At 34.1% G+C, this 16,484-nt stretch overlaps 2 protein-coding genes across 2 annotated transcripts; one reads left to right on the forward strand and one right to left on the reverse strand.

Moving 5' to 3' along the window:
• Positions 1–1,144: 1,144 nt before the first annotated feature.
• Positions 1,145–4,418, forward strand: LOC143552856 (rhamnogalacturonan I rhamnosyltransferase 1-like). Its single transcript, XM_077042973.1, has 8 exons — positions 1,145–1,751; positions 1,836–1,903; positions 2,530–2,618; positions 2,706–2,871; positions 2,951–3,240; positions 3,312–3,516; positions 3,600–3,757; positions 3,829–4,418. The coding sequence occupies exons 1-8, from the start codon at positions 1,418–1,420 to the stop codon at positions 4,076–4,078; spliced, it is 1,560 nt and encodes a 519-aa protein (XP_076899088.1). The 5' UTR covers positions 1,145–1,417; the 3' UTR covers positions 4,079–4,418.
• A 4,071-nt stretch (positions 4,419–8,489) lies between these two features.
• Positions 8,490–16,336, reverse strand: LOC143552850 (uncharacterized). Its single transcript, XM_077042969.1, has 5 exons — positions 16,112–16,336; positions 15,881–16,011; positions 15,285–15,344; positions 8,847–9,008; positions 8,490–8,756 (listed from the first exon to the last, which is right to left on the reverse strand). The coding sequence occupies exons 1-5, from the start codon at positions 16,260–16,262 to the stop codon at positions 8,490–8,492; spliced, it is 771 nt and encodes a 256-aa protein (XP_076899084.1). The 5' UTR covers positions 16,263–16,336.
• Between the last annotated feature and the right edge of the window lie 148 nt (positions 16,337–16,484).

Genomic DNA, 16,484 nt, shown 5'->3' on the forward strand with positions numbered 1-16,484 from the left:
TTTTTTGAGCCGTAATCGGCTCTTTCACCACGACTCGGCTTCACGTTCGCTTGGAATCTTCTTTGTTTTACTTTTACCTTTCTTTTTTACCGTTCACTCTTTCTTTCTCTCTTTTATTTTTTTTATTGTTATCAAAATCTTTTATAAAATAAAAGTATTATTTTGATAAAAGATAAAATAATGATCACACATGGCCACAAATATTTAGGGTTGGTGGTTCAGTGACAGAGACAAAGCCTTTTAAATATCTAAAAATCTTGTATTCAGGTTCCAAAAAGTAAGACAAATTCTCCCCTGTAACTATTATACTGTTAGTAGTCGGGTGGTTCCCCGTCCAAGACATCACCACTTTGAAAGGGCGTTAAATACCTCGCCAGCGAGGGCCCTTGACTGCGTGAGCTGGTTAACGCCTGAAGGGGCGGAGGAAGCATGCGTGAAGGAGGTTTGGCGGATTGGGTGGATATGTTCGACATAAAGGTTTTCACGCCCTTAGGTGTTTTCCACCTCACCCGGTCTTAAATCGCATATATTACATGTTATAGAGTATATAATAAGCATTAATAACCGTATTACTTAAAATGTAAGTTTTCTTTTATTTATTTATTCGTTATAATACAGTATAGATGCATGATTAACTAAATTGGTGCAATTTAAAAACACGACTTTTTAAAAAATACATTATTCTTTGTTTTTTTTAATAAATCTTCAACTCAAAGTTAAGATTTAGAAAGCAACTAACTATATATTATAAAATCAAAATAAATTAGACTAGGTCTTTAGGAGATAAAACCTTGAAGGCCTCTTGGATGTCTATAGCATTGGAGGGTGTTACACTTAGATAAAGTTTCATCACACAATTGCATGTGTTTGTCTCGATTTTTGTGAAAACGTGGCATAAAATAAAAAACAAGATTTATATAAATATTATGTGTAACGAGTAACTTGTAAGGTTGATGATGAAATTTGGTTTTTAAGAATATATAAATATATTATACGACGGATAACGTGATAGTTAAAGACGCCTAAAATAACAAGCGCATGTAAGATGATCCTAAATGTAAAAACAAAACATATTTATAAATGTAAATACTAAAATAGGTACATAACAATAATAAGTAGTCCCATAGATACTTGTGCACGAGTGAGTTATCTCATCACATTCACATTCACATTCACATTCACAAACTCTTCCGGCCACCGACACTTCCTCTCATCTCATCTCGCCGGAACAAACTATCTCCGGCCACCACCACCACCACCACCCAGATTCATCTTATTCCAATTAACCTTGTGTAATTGGATGATAGCATCACAATTAACCTTCTGAAAGTTATTTCATTGTCGGCAGCCATCAAATTCCGGTTAGATCAGACTTAATTGTATCAATTAGATCTCGAATTAGGGTTTGGAGTTGTTGATGTACGATAGAGCAATAATGTGTAGGCTGGAGGATCAAGATAACAATAATAATAATATTAATAATAATAAGAAACGGAGGTTTGCAATTGGACTGAAGAAATTGAAATATGCAGCTGCTGCAAAGTCTTCTTCTTTTAGAATGAAGGTGTGGTTAATTAGGGCAACAACGATGGTGATATTGTGGACTTGTGTGGTTCAATTGACTGCAATTGGGGATTCTTGGGGTCCTAGGGTTTTGAAAGGCTGGCCTGCTTGTTTTACTAATCATGATGCTTCTGTTTTGGATGTTAAGTTTGTTTCCGATGTTCCGGTTAAAGTTGTTCCGCCGAAAAGTGAGTTTATGTTGTTGGTATGTGATTAGTTGTTTTTGGTTTATGGCAATTGGTTAATTTGATGTGTTGTGGTTTTTAATGTAGGGGTTTACAAGAATAATGGTTACTTGGTGATTTCGTGTAATGGTGGACTTAATCAAATGCGGTCTGCTGTGAGTGTTTTCGTTGTAGCTCGAGCTAATTACCAAGCAAATTGATTATATTTAGGGTGTTAAACGGGTTGTGTTCGCTGGTTGGAGAGTCCAACCCGGCATGAACCTGAAAATTTGGCACGAACACGACCTGAACCCGAAAATCGTGTCAGACATGTGTACCCGAATATAAGGCATTCATGGGTTAAACGAACACAACCCCTTTGACCCTAAATTTTTTTAACTTATTATTATTATTATTATTTTCACGTGTTAATACTTTAAATTTACATTTTTACAACAAAAAAAAGTTTTATGTAAAACAATTGCATTTTAGTTATAAAATCTTATGTCAATTTCGTTGTAGTTTTAAATTTTGATACCAGATTGATGCTAGATACCCAACCAATTTATTTTATTACATAAAACATATTGAAAACAAAAATGAAAAATAATTGGGTTAAATGGGTCAACCCGCAAATGGGTCCAACCTGAACACGACCCGTTTAGCTAAACGGGATCGAGGGCTCAGCCTGAAACTGACCCGAACCCATTTCTGCGATACCCGAACCCGCGAATTTCGTGTTATGTTACTGTGTCATAAATTCACACCGCTAATTACAATATTGACTGGTTTTATCATGCAGATTTGTGATATGGTTGCGATTGCTAGATATTTAAATGTTACTCTTATAGTTCCTGAGCTGGATAAGACTTCTTTCTGGGCTGATCCAAGGTATGCTACTATGCTGAATGCAGAAGTTTATTTACTTCTATGCTTTACGGTCATGTGATTTTGATTATTGTGATTTGTGAGTAACAGTGAGTTTGAGGATATATTTGATGTTGATCATTTCGTTACATCCTTGAGAGATGAAGTCCGGATACTTAAACAGCTTCCTCCAAGGCTTAAAAAGAGAGTTGAATTAGGAATCGTGCATACGATGCCTCCTGTTAGTTGGTCTGATATTTCTTATTATCATAATCAGGTACTTTTTTAATATTCTTTATTTTAAAAAAGTGAGTTTGCGTGTTTTTGATAGTGTTTATTTCACACGATGTAAACAGATTCTTCCTCTGATTCAAAAGTACAAAGTTGTGCACTTGAACCGAACCGATGCTCGGCTTGCCAACAATGGTCAACCCCTTGACCTTCAAAAACTTAGGTGCCGAGTGAATTTCAATGCTTTGAGATTCACTACTCAAATTGAAGAATTGGGTAGACGTGTTGTTAATCTTTTGAGACAAAACGGGCCTTTTCTAGTGCTTCATCTTAGATACGAAATGGATATGTTAGCGTTTTCTGGTTGTACACAAGGATGCAATGATGAAGAGGTTGAAGAATTGACCCGAATGAGGTTTGACTTTCTTACATAACTAATATGAGAGTGTACCGTTTTGCATGTGGTGACTTGTTTTGTTTATGCAGATATGCTTATCCATGGTGGAAGGAAAAGGTTATAAATTCTGATATGAAACGAAAAGACGGCTTATGCCCTTTGACCCCTGAAGAAACCGCGCTTACACTTAAGGCACTTGATATTGACCGCGACATCCAGATTTACATTGCTGCTGGTGAAATATATGGTGGGAATAGAAGAATGGATACTCTTGCAGAAGCCTACCTGAAACTGGTTTATATTATTTTTTAAAACTATTCATCATTTTTTAAACTTTGAAACACGGTTTCAGGTTTCTGAGTTAAATATTTTAACAGGTAAGAAAGGAGACATTGTTAGGGCCGGCCGACCTTCAATACTTTCAAAATCACTCGTCACAAATGGCAGCATTGGATTATTTAGTGTCACTAGAGAGTGACATTTTTGTCCCTACTTATGATGGAAACATGGCTAAAGTCGTAGAAGGCCACCGCAGGTATACTATTAGTTAGAACTACTTATATTAATAACTCGATTCTCTGGCTTAACACTTTTAACGGTTTTCAGGTTTTTGGGTTTTAAAAAGACGATTCTATTGGACAGAAGGGTTTTGGTTGACTTAATAGACAAATATACAAGTGGGATTTTAAGCTGGGATGAATTCTCGGGTGCAGTTAAGGATACACACGCGCAACGTATGGGGGCCCCTACAAAAAGATTGGTTATGCCCGATAGACCCAAAGAAGAAGATTACTTTTATGCAAATCCTGAAGAGTGCCTGCAGCCGTTAGATGACGAACCTGTGGGCATCCTGTAAGGTTTTGTCGGTTAGGGTGGCCCATTGGTATCTATGAACTGTTTGAACTGAACCACATGATAATGATTATGATTATGATTATGATTATGATTCTTGGCCCTCGAATCAGTCGGTGTACTGTGATATAACATATGTTGGTGGGTCCGATGGTGAGAGATGCACGAAGACAAGAAAGTTTCCACGAACAGTATTATGGTTTTGTTTTTTTATTTTGTGTATGTTTATTGTCAATAATTCTCATTCATGTATAGAAAATGTCCCTGACATTTCAGGGTTATTCAAAACTAGTGATATGTACACATAGCGAGAGTCGAGACTATAGGTGTGGTCCATTTTTTCATTCGTATTATTATTGTTATTACGACTGTTATTTTTGTCAATCGTAGATTCGAGTTTTTTATAATCATAAGAGTCATGCCTACCTTGAACATTAGAGCTTATTACAAGATGAGAATTGTGAAATTAGTTATCTTTCTGGTAGTGTATATTTATAGTCATTAAAAGAAAAATCATATCAATATCATGTTACACATGACTCTATTGAGACTTTACTTTCATAAAACTATAAAAGTATGCTTGTTTCATATGACATGAGACTTCAATTTTATAAAATATATAGTGTATGACACGAGACTTCAATTTTATAAAAAGTAAAGTATGTCCGTATCGTATGACGTGTACATTCTTTGTCCTTCTATATGCGAAAATAGTAAAATGCATGACTTTTCCTTATGTGTTTTTGCCGGACACAATATAAATTCTTACTAAAGTGATTATTTTTTCCTTAACAATGTACTAATTCGGGAAACTACGTGTTACAACGAACACTTTATGCTATCAGTGTTGAATCATATCATTAACATCGGTCATTAAATGGCTTGCATCTTTTAGACACTCTCAACTTGTGTTTCGGATATCTCAGAAAAGCACGTGTTTCAGATACATGAAAAAAAAAAGATATGACGGGTCCATTTCGCATATCCGAAACATGAACCTTCCTTCGAGTACCATGTGATTTTTAACATCTACTGATGGAATTGAAACATGATACACGATGTAAATGTAATTATTCCACTATTATATGTGAAGACAATTGCTACTTTGGTGATATAGTCTTATTATATAATAATAATAATAATAATAATAACAATAATAATAACCTAGTAATGATTGTGGAATATATTCTCAAGAATTGTTTAAAGGATACATTCTAAAAAAACAGATGTGGGCGTTAGTGGAGTGCCAAATGATGGGAATGATTGGAAACCAGAAACACAATGTTTGATCATTGATAAATGGTGGTCTTATTCAAATCCACTCATATATCATTGGCCTTACTGTGTTTAACATTACATGACAGGGATGTAAGGTTGGTTGTTCACTTGGATCCTTCTAGATTTATAACAAAAGTATAAGTACATATATATTTAAAAAAAAAAAACCCTTTTATATATTGCAAAACACCACAAGTCATTAGTTGGTGAAACACAATTATTTACAACTAATTAATGAATGTACATTTAATCAAAACTAGAGGTGTGCATTGAAATCGGTTCCTATATCGAAACTATGGGTGAGCAATAACCAAATTGTTTTAACAGAATAAAACTAGAAATCGATGAAACCGAACCGAAATTAACCGAGTATTCGTCATCGGTTAAATTTTGTAGTCTAGGTTAACCTAAATTAGCCGAACCGAACCGTTAATATTTTCATATATTTCTAGCTTTTATACCTCTATTTCATGTATTTAACTTTTATTTCATGTGTCTATATCTCCATTTAATGTATTTATACCTTCATTTCATGTATTTATGCATCAATTTCATTTATATATAAGTAAAAATTTTAGCTTAAATTTGATTTTTGGTTGTTAAACGAACCGAACCAAAAACCAAAAAATTAACCGAATAAACCGAACCGATTTACCAAAAACCAATTAGCTAATTTGGTTGAGGCTAGTAACCGAACCGAACCGACCCAATAAGTGCACACCTCTAATCGAAACCGATCTGATTTGTAAATCGGTTGGGAAAAACTGGTTTGTAACCGAACCATCAGTTTGTAATCGGTTTGGTTTTAAACAGTTTCAAATTGCTCAGATCTTTTTCCTCTTATAAACCAGTTTGGGCCAAACCGACTTTGACTAGCTTTAACCTGATCTAATCAAAAGAGAGACCAAGAGCACTTTATTATGGAGCGCAATTCCATGTATTCCCAATTTATGTCCAAACAATGGCCATTTTTATTATGACTTGGATGGTCTTTCATATACAAGTTGTATAATACATTTAAGAAAACCGAAACCAAGAGCACTTTATTACATTTTTATCCATATAAATGTATTTAATTGGTTAAAGATCTATAACAATATGCTCAACCGTTGCTAGCACAAAATGGCCCCTAAGACCATTTCTAACCCACAGGCTCGTGGGCGCCTGTGGGTGGTGTGACAGGCCGTGTGAGGGGCACACATTGGAGGAGGGGTTGTGAAACAAGTTGAATCGGGTTGGACTGGAACACTTTCTTATAAATAAAAAAGGTGTCTTTAAGTAATTACAAATATTATATTAATTCCTTGAACAAAGTTATTTAAGAAGTTTAACGCCTTGTAACACACTTTTAATGGTTCCATCCCAATTGACCCGTTACACTTAAAGCTATTTTTTCATGTATTGGCAAAAATATTAAAAAAAATCAACAAGATATGAGCAGTTATTTACTTATTTACATAAATTCTTCAAACTAGTCCCTAGGTTGATCCTGAGCTTCAACGATACATCAAACATACCAAGCGGATTATGTTTAACTTAAACAAAAACGGGTTAAATATGTCGACCAAATAAGACCTCTTAAAAACTATTCACTAACAAAAGCTCAAGACAATAAATAGCCTAATCTGTTTACTATAAAGATTTTGAAGAAATGAAATAACAGAGTGATTGTAAGTTGGCCCAACCGGTTATGTCCTGCACTTAAAACTTGACCGCTTTGACCTGTTACTCAACCCCGTCCAGCCCACCCATTCGATCAAAAAATGAAGAAATGGATGTCGGACCAAAACAATGGACGCCCAAACAAAGACATGGGGGACCAATCGAAGAAATGGAGGCCCAAACGAAGAAATGATGGCCAAAATGTCTAAATGGTTGCCCAAACGAAGAAATGGTTGCCAAAAATGACGAAATGGAGGCCCAAACGAAGAAATGGTGCCCGAAACGAACAAATGGCGTCCAAAAGGCATAAATGGCAACCAAAACGCACAAATGGCATCCAAAAGGCACAAATCAGGGCCAAAACAAAATACCCTATGAAAAATTAGCAATTATATAAAAGAGTCCGTGCTTGAAAAAAAAATGTTCATTTACCAGTTCGGTTGATGTTTGCATCTTGCCTTTCACACAGGTTTAGGGACGGACCAATCATGAAAACCGAGCATATTTGAAGGATTTTAATAAGTTTAGAGACTTCAATTCATGCAATAACAAGAAATTTGTTTAAAAAAAACAAAGAAAGTTTTTGATGTAAAGAATCATGTAAAAATGAAATCCATGGACTTATGTATTAGTACAACTGGAGTCAAGTGACAAGATTGAAGTCAAAAGAAGTAAATTATACATTTCAGGTTGGGTTAACATTAAAACTGTCACAAGATCTCTATCATTATATAGTAAGTGTCAATGTGAATCTTTTTACTAAAACGATTTAAAAAATGTTACATACAATAAATACCCTTGACCCGTTTGACAAATGTAACTCAAATAGACAGATTCAAACGATAACGTATGCAGTATTACATAAGTTGAGAAGTATTACCTCTTTGACAATAAACTTCAACACATTACTCGTATGAAAGGGTTTTCAACGGGCAGGCATCGATTATTAAAGCGAGATATTTTTTTAGACTACAGCTATCTAAGTTAAGCTTACATTAACTGCTCGAGTATTATGCTTATCAAATGTAGCATGTACTGCAACTTCTGTTTCGGCTTAAGTTTGTTAAGATTTCAACCAACCTAGAAAAACACCGTAACAAGCCGCAATTGAAGAAAAACAGACGAAAGTAGCAATATGGGCCGGTCGAATTTTGAGCAAACACAGGTCGGATTGGCCTAAAACACTTATATATATTTAATGTCCGACTATGATTACAAATATTGGTATTATTTTAGAAAGAAGCTGTTTTCTTGAATAGAATGACTTTAGAGGGCTTACACATTAAGACACACATTGGCAAATACATTGTGCTTTCATTCATACAAAATTTTATGCATACAAAAGTTATTTACATTCTACATAATTACATAAACGCATGCCCTTGCATCCCTCTCAGTGCTCTTGAGTCTCCCATCTACCCGCTCTCATGTAGTAATTTCTTCATATCTCCCAAGCATATGAAACAACACTACACCTAACCTTCGCTAGGTGTTGATATGCTGAGCCAATCCTCTCCGATATCCGAAGATGGGAAATCATAGCCCGGTGATGGATGAAAGTTTTGCGAATTGCCTGATTCGCCCCCCGGTGTTTCAGAAGGCCCTAGGCGCACATGCTTTGAAGAATCGGAGGTGGAGGTGGTTGTATTTACGGGATCAACTTCTTCTCTCGGCGCAAAACGACCACCGGTACCCCTAGGCCTTTTCATGGCATGCTGATGGCGCGACTCGTGAACATACGACTGTAAAATAAAACCAACATAGCATGTTATTTACTGTTTTTACACAACCAAATTCATCCTTAAATTATAAAGTTATAACTTATAACTCACCTTACGCTCTTTTATTAATTTCTTTTCCATCTCTGCTTTTGCACACGATTTTCTTCGCCGAAGTATCGCGTGGTACTGTTTCGCATTGACAAAAACAGGGTCCATTCCTGTTTCGGGTTCCAAAGGTAATCTTGCGGGCACATCCACGTATCGCGGTGGAATCTACTTACAGTCAAAATAAATTCATACATTGATATTGATGATCTTTGAAGATTTACAATCATATAAAATCATGTATCTTACCATAGGTGGACTATAAGTTGCCGCCATCATTCCAAGATAATATGGATATTGAGAACATCCCTGTACAAAACACAACCAAGAACTTTGAAAATAATTAAGAATCCAAACAGAATATATGTAAAACAAATTGACCCATTTTGACCTTAATTAAATAGAAACATTTTAAAAATGACCCGTTTGACCCGAACCAAATTAATACCTTTTAAAATGACTCGGGCTGGTTCGAAACAAAATGATACCTTTTTTAAAATGATCCAGCTTGACCCGAAACAGATTGATACCTTTAAAAAATGACCCGGTTTGACTCAAACCAAATTGATACCCTTATAAATTTAGTTGTTTTGACCCGAATCAAATCAATACCTTTTTAAGTGAACCGTTTTGATCTGAACAAAAATGATACCTTTTTACGGTGACCCGTTTTGACCTGAACTAAATACATACATTTTTATGATGACTCCTTTGACCCGGACCAAATTGGTAGCTTTTTTAAATGACCGAACACAGTTGATACTTCTTTAATATGACCCGTTTTAACCCAAACCCATCCTGGCCCGTTACCCAACCCACCCGCTTTGCCACTGATAATATATAACCAACCATAATGTGTAAGAAACTTACAATGTTACGCCCGAAATAACTATGTTGTGGGATCCGATTTAACATTCGGGTGTTGACCAGAAGCATGTCTAGTGCAAGCTGCTGCTGATGTTGTTGTTGTTGCTGATAAGTTGCATTGAAGTAGTGTTGGTGTCCATATAAATCTAACCTCAAAAGATGGAGTTCATAATCAGTATTACAACAATAGAAACATATAGCCTAATATTAATTAAGTTAATTCATAAGTACCAGCTGGTGTAAAAGATGGAACATTGAGTGTTGTTTGGTTCACAACATCATTTTCCTCAATTAGAGCAAAACCAGGCAGTGATTCCTGGTCTAGTGAATGGTTCGCAGAAGACGAAGCGAATGAAGATGGCCTGATGTTAGTGAAAGACATAATATGCAATAGTGCAAGATTACCTGCATGCAACAATAACCAGATAAGTATAAATAATCACACGATTACATATGCATGCATTAACGATTACAATACATATACAAGTAATTAGTAAGACACTTGTAAGCAGAAACCAAGTCTAATTGATGTTTAATTTGAAATTGAAAGCGAGAAACTGAGAATTTGGGGTTAATAACTAATAATAATAATAAGAATAATAATTACCGGGATGATGGAGAGAATGCTAAACTCTAGAGATAAATCGGAGGAAACTATTTGCATGTAACTCAAGACGAACGCAGCAGCAATTTATGGACACATATGTATCAGAAGCAACAAACCACAACGCGTGTAACTTCTGTAAAATACAGGTGTTCACCCTAATACTTTAATTATTAAGTTATTTTTATTATTTATTATTTTTTGATTTAATTTTGTATATTTTCATTTATAGTTACATTTTATATTTTTTTATTTTATGGCTGGATATTTTTTATAGTTCAATTTTATATTTCTTATTTATTTATGGCTAGTTTTCTTAATTGCTTATCTATGGCTCAATTTTGTTGCTTACTTTAAGGTTGAATTTTTTTTTGAAAAATTTTGTAAGGCTTATTTTATGGTTAGATTTTTTTATATTTTATTTTTAAAAATAGTTTCAGTTTCTGATATCAAAAGTAATTTGATTAGATGAAAAAAAAGTGGTATATGTGGAAATGTAGGGATTTTTAAGGATGTTTGTATAAATGGAGAGAAAATAATTGTTGTTGAAGAAGTAGTGTAAACTAACTTGGCAGTTAACCGGATGCGTTTGTGAATGTTTTTAACCTTTGAACAATATGGACTATAGCCATAATTTTCACACTTCATGTTACCAGTAAATATTACATGCACAGTATTTTCATACTTGTCTATGTTTGTTTGGAGATAAATTTAGGTTGTAAGCCATCCTTTTTGAGTAAATTTGTAAAACATCTGATACATTCATGCATACCTAATATTTTCATATATTGTCTATCTTTGTAGAGGTGTATATGAAATTGCCCCTCTATATTTAGCAACAAAAACCTTTCTCTAATCCTGTATTTTCAATATCAACACATTTGGTTGTGTTCATATAACGTATTTAACATAAATAAGCATGAACAAGTTCATTTTCTTAGCAGTCAAACACAAACACAAAAGCATGTCTTTTTGTGTTTGCTTATTTGTTCAGTTAAAAAGTTCAATGTTTCAAAAAATATTCGACTAAAACCCAACATAAAGTTAAGGCTGCTAAAACTGAATCATCCAACATTACATACAAACTTAAATTTAATAAAGCTAAACCACATTAGAGTGAAAACAACATTACTTGTTTAAAATCCACCTTTTATTCTATTCCAAGATGTATTGGTCACCCTTTTTCTCCCAAAAACTTGATTTTCTAGAATTCTCATCTTAAAATGAAAACCACATTACCAGTTTAAAATCCATCTTTTATCTTTCTGATCTTGAGTCGACCATTTGGGCCATAGGGGTGAGTTTCCTTGAGAATAGGTGGAATAAGGATATCAAAATAAGGTAAAAAGGTAGTCATCATTCTATATTTTCTGAATCCTATAAATTTGTGTTTGTTCTATTTTTTTTTAACTCACTTTGAAGCTAGGAGATTTCCTAAGTTTGTTATACATATTGGGCAAACGTTTTTGAGAGAACTTTTAGTTTATTGTTAATAAATAAATTTACTTAAAAGGCACTTTTTTTATAAATTAAACTTACATATACATGTCAAACATGTGTTTCATGACATTAATTGCATATTCTGTTTACAATGTGGAAACACCTAATATTAAGACTATTTTATGATTATTTTTACATTTTTCATATTATGGTTAAATCTTTTATACTTTATTTTATTGTTAGACGTTTAATTTTTATTTTAAATTTGGATTTTTTACTTTTTATTTATAATTAATTTTTTTATTAATAGTTTATGGTTAAAATTTGTTATTGCCTGTTTATGATGACATTTTTTTTTGCTTATTTTTAGGTTGGATTTTTAATTGCTTTTATGGTTAAATGTTTTATGCTTATTATATGTTTAAATTCTTTATTGCTTATTTATGGTTAATATTTTTATTGCTTATTTTATTTGGTACACAAAATAATTTGATAAGTGGTGTAGATGTGTAAATGTAAAAATATGTAAAGATGTGTTTAGGAGTTAAGAGAAAAGCAGTGTTTTTGAATGATTAGTAGATAAATCTAATGTGTTGACTAACCGTGTACCTTTGTTATATATGTGAAACCCTTAGCATTGTGGAGTGAACAATATGGACAATAGCCAAACTTTATATTACCAATATATATAGAAGGGCTTATGATGAGGTTCATGTGGGCTAATGAAGATAAAGCTAAAGGGAAGATGAGAGTCTAATGGAGTGATGTTTGTTGTGATAAAAGTGTTTGTTCTTACTACTTTAATCTCCAAAGATTTATGGAATATACTAAGCAATACAGAGACAGTTTTTTAAGCTAATAAGATTACTTAAAAGGAAGCTTTTTCTAAATCAAGCTTACATGCTTGTCAAACATGTGCTTTATGGCATTTATTGCAATTTCTGTTTCAACTTTAGTTAGCTCGAGGGGCTCTGCTACAGATTTCAACCAACATAAGCCAACCAATATGGATGAAAAACAGGTAAAAGTTGAAAAATGAGTGGCTCGGGTAACAGGCGAAAACAAGTCGAACTAAGTTGGACCGGAACACTCTTTTATAGATAAAATGTTTTTTTTTAAGTAATTACAATTATTGTGTTACTTCCTTGAACATAATTATTTAAGAAGCCCCCCTTCAACACATTTGGGTCTCTTGCCCCCGATGCTGTTGCGTTTCTAAAAAGAGTTCAGCGGGTCGTGCACAGTAACTCATCGACGCCGAAGAACGATAACTTTGTTTTCAGTAGGATCGGTTTTGTCATTCAAAAGGGGGTGGCGGCGCAGCTTGTTGCCCGCGTACCTGCCTCTTTATTGTAATTGGAATTATTTTTAATATAAAGTTATCGTAACTTTCTATTCATTATCAAATGATTAAAACTGTTCTCTCTAGAAACAGGTAGCAAATTTGTATGTTGAGTGTTTATGGTTTTAAGTTTGTAACACAATTGTGGCTTAAGCCTAACAGTTGTTAATATTTAACGGTGCCATAAGCATGAGGGTATTATTGGTATTTTTTTTATACATTTAATATGATCTGCACTAAGGTAGTGTATATTAGTTGGAATATGATTGTGCACCAAGCTTGGGTACATTCATTGAAATATGACGTTGCTCAATTTTTAACTAAAAAGGTCTAACCTTTCAAAATTGAACCATAATTTGACTTTGGTCAAATTTTAACTAAAAAAGTCAAACTTTTTAAAATTGAGCCATATTCTGACTTTGGTCTATTTTTACTAAAAAGTCAAACCTTTCAAAATTGAACCATATGGTCAATTTTGACTAAGAAGTCAAATCTTTAAAAAAAGCCACATTATCTAACTCTGGTCTTTTATGACTAAAAAGTCAAACCTTTCAAAATTAACACCTGGACCATTATACCCCTGGTACAAAGAAAATATGACAAGTACATTACAATTGTTAAGGAACAAAGGAAATATAACTAAATCATAGATGATTCAAGTTACAAAACACTTAGTTCAAAATACATAATAGTTGGTTCAAAAGAGTACAGTCAAAATACTTATTAAAAGCAAACTAAGTAGGAATTAGTGAATTAAACTTAAAATATATCACAAAGGTGCAACAACATAAAATAAAAACCATACCAATTTGGCCACTCTAAGTTGACCATTATCTAGTGTCTACCTTTTTGATTGGATGGATGTAAACAAGGAGATAGACTATGTAAACAAACCATGTACACATTCTTATCTGCTTAGCCATTCTTGTTGAAGTCCAGACTAGCCAGTAAATGCAAGCGTTCAAGTATAAACCTAGAAAAACAATCATCATACAGTTACTCTCTCACACATTCATTGAAAACTATTCAAATTAAAAGAATGAGCAGAAAAGTTAAAATTAGTGGTTAGCCGGCTCAAATATAATTTCATCCGAACCAGCCAATGGAAGTCGTGGTCCCGGGCTAAAGTTTTGATGCTCTATTTAGATTGAGGAATAACATAGTTAATCTGGTCTACAGAATTAAACTTCTTGATTTTGACTTTATAGTTTCTCGGTAGCTGTTTATGGTTGACTTTCTTGATACTGACATTAATATGAGAGCACACTATAACTTTGAATTACACATTGATTTCTGCAGCTGAGCACAAGATAGTTTCATGTATGTGGAAAATAAGATATTCAATGTCCAACTATGATTACAAATACTGGTATTATTTTAGAAAGAAACTGTTTTCTTGAATAGAATGACTTTAGAGGGCTTACACATTGGCAAATACATTATGCTTTCATACATACAAAAGTTATTTACATTCTACATAATTACATAAACGCATGCCCTTGCACGCCTCTCAGTGCTCTTGAGTCTCCCATCAACCCGCTCTGATGTTGTAACTTCTTCATATCTCCCAAGCATATGAAACAACACTACACCTAACCTTCGCTAGGTGTTGATATGCTGAACCAATCCTCTCCGTTATTTGAAGATAGGAAATCATAGCCCAGTGATGGAGGGAAGTTTTGCGAATTGCCTGATTCGCCCCCAGGTGTTTCAGAAGACCCTGGGAGCACATGCTTTGAGGAATCATAGGTGGTTGTCTGATCGGGATCAACTTCTTCTCTCGGTGCAAAACGACCATCTGTACCCCTAGGCCTTTTCATGGCATGTTGATGGCGCGACTCATGAACATACGACTGTAAAATAAAACCAACATAGCATGTTATTTACTGTTTTTACGCAACCAAATCCATCCTTAAGTTATAAAGTTATAACTCACCTTACGCTCTTTTATTAATTTCTTTTCCATCTCTGCTTTAGCACGCGATTTTCTTCGGCGAAGTATCGCATGGTACTGTTTCGCATTAACAAAAACAGGGTCCAGTCCTGTTTCGGGTTCCAAAGGTAATCTTGCGTGCACATCCACGTATCGCGGTGGAACCTACTTAGACAGTCAAAATAAATTCATACATTGATATTGATGATCTTTGAAGATTTACAATCATATGAAAATATATAAAATCATGTATCTTACCTCAGGTGGACTATAAGTTGCCGTCATCATTCCACGATAATATGGATATTGAGAACATCCCTGTACAAAACACAACCAAGAACTTTGAAAATAATAAATAATCCAAACAGAATATATGTAAACCAAATTGACCCATTTTGACCTTAACCAAATAGATACTTTTTAAAAATGACCCGTTTCACCGGGACCAAATTGATACCTTTTAAAATGACTCGGGCTGGTTCGAAACAAAATGATCCAGCTCGACCCAAAACAGATTGATACCTTTAAAAAATGACCCGGTTTGACTCAAACCAAATTGATACCTTTTTAAAATGGCCCGTTTTGAAACAAACCAAATTGATACCCTTATAAATTTAGTTGTTTTGACCCGAACCAAATTAATACCTTTTTAAGTGAACCACTTTGATCTGAACAAAAATGATACCTTTTTGAGATGAGCCGCTTTGACCCGGACCAAATTGGTACCTTTTTAAAATGACCGAACCAAACTCATACTTTTTTCGTTTTAACCCAAACCCATCCTGGCTCTTTACCTGACCCACCCGCTTTGCAACTCATAACATATAACCAACGATAAGGTGTAAGAAACTTACAAAGTTACGCCAGAAATAATTATGTTGTGGGACCCGGTATACAATTCCAGCGTTGACCGGAAGCATGCCTGGTAGTGCATGCTGCTGCTGATGATAATTTGCATGGAAGTACTGTTGCTGTCCATATATATCTGACCTCAAAAGAAGGAGTTCATCATTATCAGTATTACAACAAAACCATATAACTTAACTAATTCATCCAAACAAATATTAAGTTAATTTCAAAAGTACCAGCTGGTGTATAAGATGGAATATTGAGTGTTGTTTGATTTACAACATCCTGCTCCTCAATTAGAGCAAAACCAGGCAGTGATTCCTGGTCTAGTGAATGGTTCACGGAAGACGAACCGAATGATGATGGTGTCATGTTACTGAAAGACATATTATATATGCAATAATGCAAGATGTTGTACCTGCATGCAACAATATATAACCAAATAAGTATATATAGTCACACAATTACATATACATGCATCAACGATTACAATATATATACAAGTAAGTAAAAGCAGAAACCAAGTCTAATTGATGTTTAATTTGAAAGCAAGAAACAGAGATCAATTGAGGGTTAATAATAATAAGAATAATAATAATTACCGGGATG

The sequence above is a fragment of the Bidens hawaiensis genome, unplaced genomic scaffold, assembly GCF_021521415.1.
Source record: "Bidens hawaiensis isolate Kalapana, Puna unplaced genomic scaffold, B.hawaiensis_p1.1 tig00017039_1, whole genome shotgun sequence".
NCBI lineage: Eukaryota > Viridiplantae > Streptophyta > Magnoliopsida > Asterales > Asteraceae > Bidens > Bidens hawaiensis.

Bases quoted from the DNA above. Each gene is read 5' to 3' on its own strand.
- LOC143552850 (XM_077042969.1), bottom strand. From the start codon at position 16,262: ATGTCTTTCAGTAACATGACACCATCATCATTCGGTTCGTCTTCCGTG. The intron at 9,009-15,284 runs GTAAGATACATG...GACTGTAAGTAG, and splicing joins CAACTTATAGTCCACCTGAG to ATTCCACCGCGATACGTGGA. The intron at 8,757-8,846 runs GTGAGTTATAAG...TTTATTTTACAG, and splicing joins AATTAATAAAAGAGCGTAAG to TCGTATGTTCACGAGTCGCG.
- LOC143552856 (XM_077042973.1), top strand. From the start codon at position 1,418: ATGTACGATAGAGCAATAATGTGTAGGCTGGAGGATCAAGATAACAAT. The intron at 2,872-2,950 runs GTACTTTTTTAA...CGATGTAAACAG, and splicing joins TTTCTTATTATCATAATCAG to ATTCTTCCTCTGATTCAAAA. The intron at 3,517-3,599 runs GTTTATATTATT...ATATTTTAACAG, and splicing joins CAGAAGCCTACCTGAAACTG to GTAAGAAAGGAGACATTGTT.